Source organism: Mandrillus leucophaeus, unplaced genomic scaffold (assembly GCF_000951045.1).
Source record: "Mandrillus leucophaeus isolate KB7577 unplaced genomic scaffold, Mleu.le_1.0 Scaffold374, whole genome shotgun sequence".
Lineage (NCBI taxonomy): Eukaryota > Metazoa > Chordata > Mammalia > Primates > Cercopithecidae > Mandrillus > Mandrillus leucophaeus.
In genome coordinates, this window is record NW_012103965.1 from 2,059,735 (window position 1) to 2,070,683 (window position 10,949).

The 10,949-nt window shown below is 40.8% G+C and overlaps 1 protein-coding gene across 3 annotated transcripts in view; it reads right to left on the reverse strand.

Moving 5' to 3' along the window:
* The window catches only part of APPBP2 (amyloid beta precursor protein (cytoplasmic tail) binding protein 2), an 84,979-nt gene that overhangs the window by 56,872 nt on the left and 17,158 nt on the right, over positions 1–10,949 (reverse strand). For 2 of the 3 annotated variants that reach the window (XM_011990242.1, XM_011990244.1), the window contains one exon: positions 438–526. The exons of the other annotated variant lie outside the window; for it this stretch is intronic. In XM_011990242.1, the coding sequence (XP_011845632.1) occupies positions 438–526 (89 nt within the window). The remainder of the gene's footprint in view (positions 1–437; positions 527–10,949) is intronic. 3 annotated transcript variants of the gene reach the window in all.

Below are 10,949 nucleotides of genomic sequence, written 5' to 3' on the forward strand. Positions count from 1 at the left end.
TCTGGAAATAAATGGTGGTGATGGTTGCACAATGTGAATATACTTTTCTTTTTTTTTTTTTTTTTTTGAGACAAAGTCTTGCTCAGTCGCCCAGGCTGGAGTGCAGTGGCACCATCTTGGCTCACTGTAAGCTCCGCCTCCCAGGTTCATGCCATCCTCCTGCCTCAGCCTCCCAAGTAGCTGGGACTACAGGCGCCCACCACCACGCCCAGCTAATTTTTTGTATTTTTAGTAGAGACGGGGTTTCACCATGTGAGCCAGGATGGTCTCGATCTGACCTCGTGATCTGCCCAACTCAGCCTCCCAAAGTGCTGGGATTACAGGCTTGAGCCACTGCACCTGGCCCACAATGTGAATATACTTAATGCCACTGAATTCGGTTAAAATGGTAAATTTTGTGTTATGCATATTTTACAATTTAAAAAAAAAGAATTTACCTTTTATCCAAAGCTCTCAGTACTTTAGCAAAAACTTCCAATTCACAAAATTCACTGCCCAGTTGACATAATCGTCCCTGTTGGTAAAGCTGAAATAAAAAACAATTAATTATGACTTAAAAGTTTTGCAATTTAATTCTCATTTTTACTTTAATCATATTTGATAAATGTAACTTGATTAATTTCAGAAAAGATGCCTAAGAGAAATGTAACACTAACAAATTTCTGCAATTGATATAAAAATATTTTAATAGTAGTATATAATCGTTACAAATTGGTATTTGTAAACCACCTAGAACAGTACCCGGAACATGGCAAGTACTACAAAGCGCTGTATAATTATGTATTTATTAAATACAGATAAAAATCATTAAAGAAATGTTAAACTGTTAACTTTTTTACTTAAAACTGGAGAGTCAATGTAAAATTATCAAAACAATAGCAAAAACAGAGCTGGTCAATACGGCCACCTCAAAAATCTCAGTTCAGTCCTGGGTATAACATTTCAAAAACACACCAATAGTAAAGCATGTCTATAGTAATACAGGATGGCAGGATTTCTAATCATGCCATAATCGTTTATACATTCTGACTTTTTAGCACTACAATTTAAAATAACATTTTAAGGCTGAGTGCTGTGGTTTGAGCCTGTCATTCCAGCTACTAAGGAGGCGAAGGAGGGAGTATTGCTTGAGGCCAGGAGTTTGAGACAGGCCTGGGCAACATAATAAGATCCTATTTATAAATATAAATAAATTTATAAAATACAAACTGCACCTGTAGTCCCAGTTATTTGGGAGGTTGAGGCAAGGGGACTGCTTGAGCCCAAGAGCTGGAGACCAGCCTGGGCAACAGAGTGACACCCCGTCTCTACAAAACAGCCTGGGTGAGAGTGAGACCTTGTCTCAAAAACATTATAAATAAACAAAAAGACAAATACTGTTGTCCCTCCCTGCAACCCACCTCAATGTCACCAAATGCTTTTTTTCTGAGACGGAGTCTTGCTCTGTTGCCCAGGCGATACAATACCAACAGTGTGTAGTGGTGCAATCTCGGTTCACTGCAACCTCTGTCTCCCGGGTTCAAGCAATCCTCCCACTCAGGATCCCTAGTAGCTAGGATTACAGGCACACATCACCACCCCTAATTTTTTTTTGTATTTTTAGCAGAGATGGGGTTTCACCATGTTGGCCAGGCTGGTCTTGAACTCCTGATCTCAAGACCAAATGCTTCTGAATTTACATGTGCTATATAAATAATACAGTGCCCTAGAAAGCAGGATTTATTTGACTTTATATTACAGACACTTAACAGCTCAGTTGATGAGAACATGGGTTTCATAAAGAGGACAAGGTCACTCTCAAAATGGGCCAGTTTACTTGGTGCACAAAAAACATAAAAAAATCCGAGCACACTCTTGGGCATAAATCACTAGTCACAATGGAGGTCAGGTCAAATTAGGTAAATATATTAATCCAAATCCATAATGACTACTTCAAAAAATGTATAACTGCTACAGGGGAGAGGGGACAGGGACCACCACATGCTCAGGAAGGAAAGGCAGCAATGTTATCTTCACGTAATAGTTAAGACATTTATGTTAACGTTAAAACCTTCATCAGGAAAGATTTGTTATTTATTTATTTATTTATTTATGGTCTTACTCTGTCACCTAGGCTGCAGTACAGTGGCACAATTATAGCTCAATGCAGCACTGCAGTCTCGAACTCCTGGACTCAAGTGATCCTCCTGCCTCAGCCTCTCTGAGTGCTGGGGTTACAGGTGTAAGCCACTGCCTTCAGCCTATATTTGCCATTCATATAGAGGACTTTGTTTTCTGCTACAGAAAAGTAAGAGTTTCTGGGAATGCATGCTGTAAAATTCACTACTATTAATTGCTGTCTTATTTACTTGACAACCAAAACAGAATAACTCAGGGAAAATAAAGCTGAGAACTTATGACCACATTCTCATAACATGGGCTTAACAAGGGGACAAATTTCTGATTTGTGACAGAAGAGTTATCACAATAAATATAAACACACACTCCAAAAACACTAAGATAAAAATCTTCGCTTCTTACCAAAATGACTGACTCATCATTATCAAACTTAAGGCTTAGAATTTCTTTTTAAAAATAGAATAAATAGGCTGGGCATGGTGGCTCACACCTGTAATCCCAACACTTCGGGAGGCCAAGGCGGGTGGATCACCTGAGGTCAACAGTTCGAGACCAGCCTGGCCAACATGGAGAAACCCTGTCTCTAATAAAAATACAAAAATTAAACAGGCCCGTGGTGGCAGGCACCTGTAATCCCAGCTACTCAGGAGGCTGGGGCAGAGAATCGCTTGAACTCAGGAGACAGAGGTTGCAGTGAGTCAAGATCATGCCACTGCATACCAGTCTGGGTGACAGAGCAAAACTCTGTCTCAAAAAAACAAAAAAAGAATAAACAAAAACAAGTTATACAACTACTTTGCCTAAAAACAAAATTTATGTTATTTTACAATTCATTGTATTCCTTTAATGATTAAAAACTGGTGTATCCTACTAAATGAGATTCTATATTTGGCTGTTTAAATTTTCTTTTTCTTTTTTTTGGGGGGGCGGGGGGACAGAGTCTCTCACTCTGTCCCCAGGCTGGAGTGCAGTGGCATGATCTCAGCTCACTGCAACCTCTGCTTCCCAGGTTCAAGTGATTCTCCTGCCTCAGACCCCTGAATAGCCTGGACTACAGGCACACGTCACCACGCCCAGGTAATTTTTGTATTTTTAGTGCAGACAGGGTTTCCCCATTGTTAGCCAGGATGGTCTCGATCTCTTGACCTCGTGATCTGCCCACCTCGGCCTTCCAAAGTGCTGGGATTACAGGTATGAGTTTCTCTAGTTAATAAAATAGGATCACATTTAAACTGTGGGGCAAGGGTAATTTGTTTCAACTCATCCTTACCAAGTTTATCTAAAAAATGCAAAGTAATTTTTTTTTTGAGACGGAGTTTCACTCTTGTTGCCCAGGCTAGAGTACAGTGGCATGAACTTGACTCACTGCAACCTCCATCTCCCAGGTTCAAGTGATTCCCTTGCTTCAGCCTCTGGAGTAGCTGGGATTACAGGTGCCCGCCACCACACCCAGCTAATTTTTGTATTTTTAGTAGAGACGGGGTTTCACCATGTTGGCCAGGCAGGTGATCCACCTGCCTCGGCCTCCAAATGTGCTGAGATTACAGGTGTCTGCCACTGTGTCAGGCCTGAAATTAATACATTTTTATGAATCAAAGGGGTTTTTGGATACCAATCCAGAATAAAAATAGCTTCTAATCATACAGAGATCTTTTATGTGTCAGGCACTGTTCTCAGTGCTTTTCATAAATTATTCATTCTATCCTTTTACAGACAAGGAAACTGAGGCATTCACAGTTAAATAACCTTCTCAAAAATCACAAAATTAGGATAGGGCAAAGCAGGAATCTGACCCAGGCAGTTTGTCTCTATATCCATGTTCTTAACAACTTACCCTACATTGCCTCTTGAAGATAATATAAAAGGAAATTTTTTAAAGTATTAAATGGACAATTTAAAATATTTTTATAGAAATGATAGAAGATTTAAAGGTTAATCCCCTCATAGATTCATACATCTTATGAAACAGAGCTTAGAAAAGAGGAAACTGATGCTTTGTGTTCCGGTAATGATTCTCATATAAGATTTTTAAAACTTATTTTAGTTCAATACAGTGTTTATATTATGTACCCGTAGCATAATGAAGCTATTAAAGGGCTAAATTGATATTAAATTGATATTAAAGTAAATATCAATTACTTTTAGCTGTTGTTTTTCCTTAAAGAAAGGAAAAACAAGCTTATTTCTAGAAGTAGGCAAATTATCTCCCACCAGAGATAAAAACAGACAATAAAAATACGATTAAAACAATATTATACAGGTATGAAGACAGACCAACCAACAGAACAAAATGCAATGTTCAGAAACAGATCTTAGTGTATATAAAAATTAACGTATGACAAAAGAAGCATTTTAAGACCACTGAGGAAAGAAAAAAATTGCTTAATAAAGAGTTCATAAAAATGGGTAAACAAAGATGCCTACCTAATAAAATGTAACAAAAATGAATTCCAGATTTATCAAAATTTTAAATGGAATAAATTATATCAGAGCCTTATTAAAAGCTACCTGCTAACATTGCCTTGCTAAGCACTACATCACGGGTAAAATTCAAGATCAGCCTGGCCAACATGGTGAAACCTTGACTATACCAAAAAAACAAAAACTGGCCCGGCATGGCTGCGTGTCCCAGCTACCTGGGAAGTTAAGGCACAATAATTGCTCGAAGTCAGGAGGCAGAGGTTGCAATGAGCTGATATTGTGCACTGCACTCTAGCCTGGGTGACACCGAGACTCTGTCTCAAAACCAACCAACCAACCAAAAAACACCTATGGTCTAAGAAAACCTGAAGGCACATAATTGCATGCACACACTCACATATACCAATGAAACCTGTGCATCTCATTCGTGTTTGGAACTCTCTCAGAGACTCTTTAAATAGCCAAAAACTTCAGAAATGAAACGGGGTTGTTATCAAGGAAAAATGACCATGCTATATGAAGTGAACAAGTTCCTGAAAAGTGTAATAAAATTCCACCTTTGCTTCTAAATTGTATATCTACATTATATATGCATCATATAAGAACCTGAAATAATACAATGCTTATATATATGTATAGAATTTATATCTCAAATATTTCACCTAGATTACTGTAAAAGTTTGATAGAATTAGTCTCTCCACTACTACTTGTCTCCCTCAAAATCACTGTCCACATAGTAGCCAGAATCGTAAAAAAAAAAAAGGAAAAACTCGTATCATGCCATTCTCTTGTTTAAAACCTTTATTTAAATGGCACCCTCACTGTAGAACAAAATCCAAAATCTGTAATGTTACCTCTGAGCTCCTAAAAGCCACGTGACCTCTGCTTTTTTTTTTTCGAGATGGAGTTTCGCTCTTGTCACCCAGGCTGGAGTGCAGTGGTGCCATCTCGGCTCACTACCTCTGCCTCCCAGGTTCAAGCAATTCTCATGCCTCAGTCTCTCGAGTAGCTGGGATTACAGGCACCCACCACCACGCCCAGCTAATTTCTGTATTTTTAGTAGAAATGGGGTTTCACCATATTGGCCAGGCTGGTCTCGAACTCCTGACCTAGGTGATCCACCTGTCTCGGCCTCCCAAAGTGCTGGGATAACAGGTGTGAGCCACCATGCCTGGCCTTTTTTTCTTTCTTTTTCTTTTTCTTTTTTTCTCCCTGGGAGACAGTCTGGCCTCTGTCTCACAAGCTGGAGGGCAGTGGCATGATCATGGCTCACTAGAGCCTCAATCTCCTTCCTGGGCTCAAGCAATCCGCCCACCTCAGCCCCAGATAGTAGCTGGTACTACAGGCATGCACAACCATGCCTGGCTAATTTTCCTATTTTTTGTAGAGACTGGGTCACACTATGTTGCCTAGCCTGGTCTATGAACTCGGGCTCAAGTGATACTCCCACCGAGGCCTCCCACAGTGCTGGGATTGCAGGCACGAGCCACTGCCTCCGGCCTTGATGCCTGCCTATATTTCTGACCTCATCGTTTACTATTGTTTCTCCCTGTCTCCTACATTCCTGCCACCTTAGGTTTCTTTTGGCTCATAATTTTTGCACACATATGCTACTACCTCTACATGAAGCACTGGTAACATGATTCTTTGCCTGGTTAGTTTATAATTCATCCAAATCCTCTCAACTACTATGTCACTTCCTCAGAGATCTTCCCCTGACTCGGCAATCTAAATTGTGTCCTGTTATGACACACTGTTTTTTTACCTCCATGGTAACATCAAGACATGCATGCATTCACTTAAACAGTCATTTGTTAAATATATTATTCCATCACACTCTACATTCTATGAGGTGACCATAGTTACCACTATATTCTCAATACCTAGCACAGTGCCTAGTACAAGATATACATTCAATATTTTCTTTTTAAAAAAAAATATTTTGGGCCAGGCGCGGTGGCTCATGACTGTAATCCCAGCACTTTGGGAGGCCAAAGTGGGTGGATCACGAGGTCAAGAGATTGAGACGATCCTGGCCAACATGGTGAAACCCCATCTCTAGTAAAAATACAAAAATTAGGCCGGGCGCGGTGGCTCACGCCTGTAATCCCAGCACTTTTGGGAGGCCGAGGCGGGTGGATCATAAGGTCAGGAGTTCGAGACGAACCCGGCCAGCATGGTAAAACCCATCTCTACTAAAAATACAAAAATTGGCCAGGCGTGGTGGTGCGTGCCTGTAGTCCCTGCTATCAGGAGGCTGAGGCAGGAGAATTGCTTGAACCTGGGAGGCGGAGGTTGCAGTGAGCTGAGATTGCACCACTGCACTCCAGCCTGGGCAACAACAGTGAAACTCTGTCTCAAAAAACAACAAAAACAAAGAAATCATCTGATGTCTAGATTTGCTTCCAAAAGCCACATGAAAGGGGAAAGTGAATGGGAGAACAGATTCAGTAACAAGACTAGCCAAGAATTGGTAACTGTTAAAGCTAGGTGACAGACAGGAATCCATTATTCTATTCTATTTTTGTACGTATTTAATTTTTTTAAAAAAGAAAGTCTTACAAATGTATCCTTTACCTCTAACATAAAAGACTATGTTTCATTTAACAAACATGAGTTATTGTCACTTACATGATTCATTTATTATTAATCCTCCGATCTCAAAACTCACCTGAAGGCTGGCATGGTGGCTCACACCTGTAATCCCAGCAATTTGGCATGCAGAGACGAGAGGATTGCTTGAGACCAGGAGTTTGAGATCAGCCTGGGCAATGTAGCGAGACCCCTGTCTCCACAAAAAATAAAAAATTAGCCAGACATGGTAGTACATACCTGTAGTCCCAACTAATTGGGTGGCTGAGATGGAAGGATCACTTGAGCCCTGAAGGTCGAGGCAGCAGTGAGTCATGACTGTACCACTGCACTACAGCCTGGACAACACAGCAAAATCCTGTCTCAAAAACAAATAATTTTAAAAAGTAAAAAACTCATCTGCGGTTGGGCGTGGTGACTCACACCTGTAATCCCAGCACTCTTGGAGGCCAAGGTGGGAGGATTGCTTGAGACCAGCAGTTTGAGGCCAGCCTGGACAACGTAGGGAGACCCCCATTGCCACAAAAAATTTAAAAAATTAGCCAAGTGTGACGGCGTGTGCCCCAGGTACTTGGGAGGCTGAGGCAGGAGGACTGCCTCAGCCTGGGAGGTTGAGGTTGCAGTGAGCCATAACTGCTCCACTACACCAGAGTCTGGGCGACAAAGTGAGATCCTGTTTCTGTGGGGAAAAAAATTCATCTGAAATGTACTCTGAAAAAAATTATATTAGAATATTGATATTCCTTTTCTTTGTACTTTATACCTTACAATTAAGGTCTTTTATCTGTTATTGCTTCTTTAAAGTGTCATTTCAGAGAATATTCAAATAAAAGGGCAACCCTTTACTAAAACTTAAATATACTGTCCGTTTATGATGATGATGTCACTAGGTCAATCATCCATGAAACAAGAAATCAGGAGTTTTTTCCCCCAATGGTTAAAATAACGAACTTATGTGTATTTACCGAGATGCTCCAACTCTATAGCTCACTTTCTAAGTCAATGGCAAAATTTTCAAAATAGTATGACTGTGTTAGTGGTAGGAGATGTTACCATAGCACAAATGGAAATTCAAAACAAAAATCTAGTTAGATGTAAAGCCTAGCCAGCGATAGATAACCAGTCATACATAACACAATACATACCAACAATCTCTATATTTGGGATAAGTTTCTCAGCTTCTCTTCTTGAAGCTTCACTACCAATATGTGGTGAAAATCAAAAGTGTTTCCATGAGGCAGAAGGAGAGGGCAGTACGGCTATAAGAAAACACTTTCTGCTGGGCACGGTGACTCACACCTGTAATCCCAGCACTTTGGGAGGCTAAAGTGGGCTGATCACGAGGTCAGGAGATCGAGACTATCTGGAAAACATGGTGAAACCCCATCTCTGCTAAAAATACAAAAATTAGCTGGGAGTGGTGGTGCATGCCTGTAATCCCAGCTACAAGGGAGGCTGAGGCAGGAGAAATGCTTGAACTAGGGAGTCAGAGGTTGTGGTGAGCCAAGATCACGTCACTGCATTCCAGCCTGGTGACACATTAAGACTCCATCTCAAAAAAAAAAAAAAAAACACTTTCTGTCTCTATAAGAAAACTCATTCTGTATTCTAGATAAGGAACTGTAAAACATTTGTTTCCTCTGATTTCAGTATTTAAAAACATTAGTTTTTAAAAACAATAGAAAATGTAGGGAATTTAATAAAGAATTGCTCAATGTTACCATCTACAGAGGAAAATCACTGTCAACATAATGGCACACTTCTTTTCAGTCCTCCTTTTCTTATTGATTTGCAAGAGTTTTGAACATGCTTAATAAACTTTAATCCTCTATTACATAACAGATATATTTTTTCTCACTACACATTTTTAACTTTTTTAACTTGGTTCTAAGAACTGTTCTGGGGATTCTGATTAAGTTCACACTGAATATACAGATTCTGGGAAAAGTTACATCTTTAAAACCCCAAATCTTCCAATCTAGGAACAAAATATCGTCTCTTCTACATTTATTGAAGACTTCTGGGTGTCTTTTTACTCCTTGAGGTGTTTTATTATTATTATTATTATTTTGAGATGGAGTCTCACTCTGCCGCCCAGGCTGGAATGCAGTGGCCCAATATCGGCTCACTGCAAGCCCGGCCTCCCGGGTTCAAGCCATTCTCCTGCCTCAGCCTCCCAAGTAGCTGGGACTACAGGCGTCCACCACCACGCCCAGCTAATTTTTTGTATTTTTAGTAGAGACGGGGTTTCACCATGTTAGCCAGGATGGTCCTGATGTCCCGACCTCGTGATCTGCCCGCCTCGGCCTCCCAAAGAGGTGTTTTATTATTTTGAGTCAGATATAATCCTTCCTATATTGCACATAGAAAAACTGAATTTTTAATTATAAACATGTAATCAGCCCCTTTACCGAATTATCTGTTATACTTTTTCAGTTGACTTTGCTGGCTTTTTACTAATTTTAAGTGTACAGGTTAGCACCTCAAGAATGTTGAATAGGGCCAGGTGCGGTGGCTCACGCCTGTAATCCCAGCACTTTGGGAGGCTGAGGCGGGCAGATCACGAAGTCAGGAGTTCGAGACTAGCCTGGCCAACATAGTGAAATTCCCGTCTCTACTAAAAATACAAAAAATAGTCAGGTGTGATGGCACGCGCCTGTAGTCCCAGCTACTCAGTAGGCTGAGGCAGGAGAATCGTCTGAACCCAGGAGGTGGAGGTTGCAGTGAGCCAAGACTGCACCATTACACTCCAGCCTGGGCAACAGAGTGAGATGTCATCTCAAAAAAAAAAAAAGAAAGAAAAAAAGAAAAGAAAAGAAAAAAAAGAATGAAATGCTGAATATGTAGTATACAGTGTCAGAAATAAGTCTGAAAGTCTTAACTTAAAAAGCCCAGTGAGTCGATTCGAAATGGAACGCTACACGGATGTGTCTTGGCATAAGACAGTGCTATTCTGTGGGTGCTGTAACAGCTTCCAGTAGTGCTTGGGTGTTGATATCCTGCCCCTGACGCTATGCAGCACCTGAAGCCCAGTGAGCTTGGAAGCTATCCAGAAGAATTTCAGTATTTGCTACAGTAACCTCATCAGTCTGCCAAAACAGCAACACAAGCGGCCAAGAGGGTAAGCATTCGACTTCCACCTGAAGTAAATCGGATATTGTACGTAAGAAATTTGTCATACAAAATCACAGTTGAATCAATGTATATTTGGGAAATATGGACCTATTCATCAAATCAGAGTAGGGAACACACCTGAAACTAGAGGAACAGCTTATGTGGTCTATGAATACATCTTTGTTGCCGAGAATGCTTGTGATCACCTACCGAGATTCAATTTTTGTGACAGATAACTTGTGGTTTTGTACTACAATGCCAACAGGGCAGTTCAGAAGATGGACACGAAGGAGGAGGAACAGCTGAAGCTTCTCACGGAGAAATATGGTATCAAGATAGATGCACCAAAAGAAATGTTGTTTTCCACATTTTTATTTTGAGGCCGGGCGCGGTGGCTCACACCCGTAATCCCAGCACTTTGGGAGGCCAAGGCAGGTGGATCACCTGAGGTCAGGAGTTTGAGACCAGCCTAACATGGTGAAACCCCGTTTCTACTAAAAATACAAAAAATTAGCCGGGCGTGGTGGCGGGCACCTGTAATCCCAGCTACTCAGGAGGCTGAGGCAGAAGAATCACTTGAACCTAGGAAACGGAAGTTGCAGATGCCACTGCACTCCAGTTTGGGCAAAAAGAGTGAAATTCCGTCTCAAAAAGAAAAAAAAAATAGAGCATATATGTACAAAGTAAAAAGCAACTGCGATCC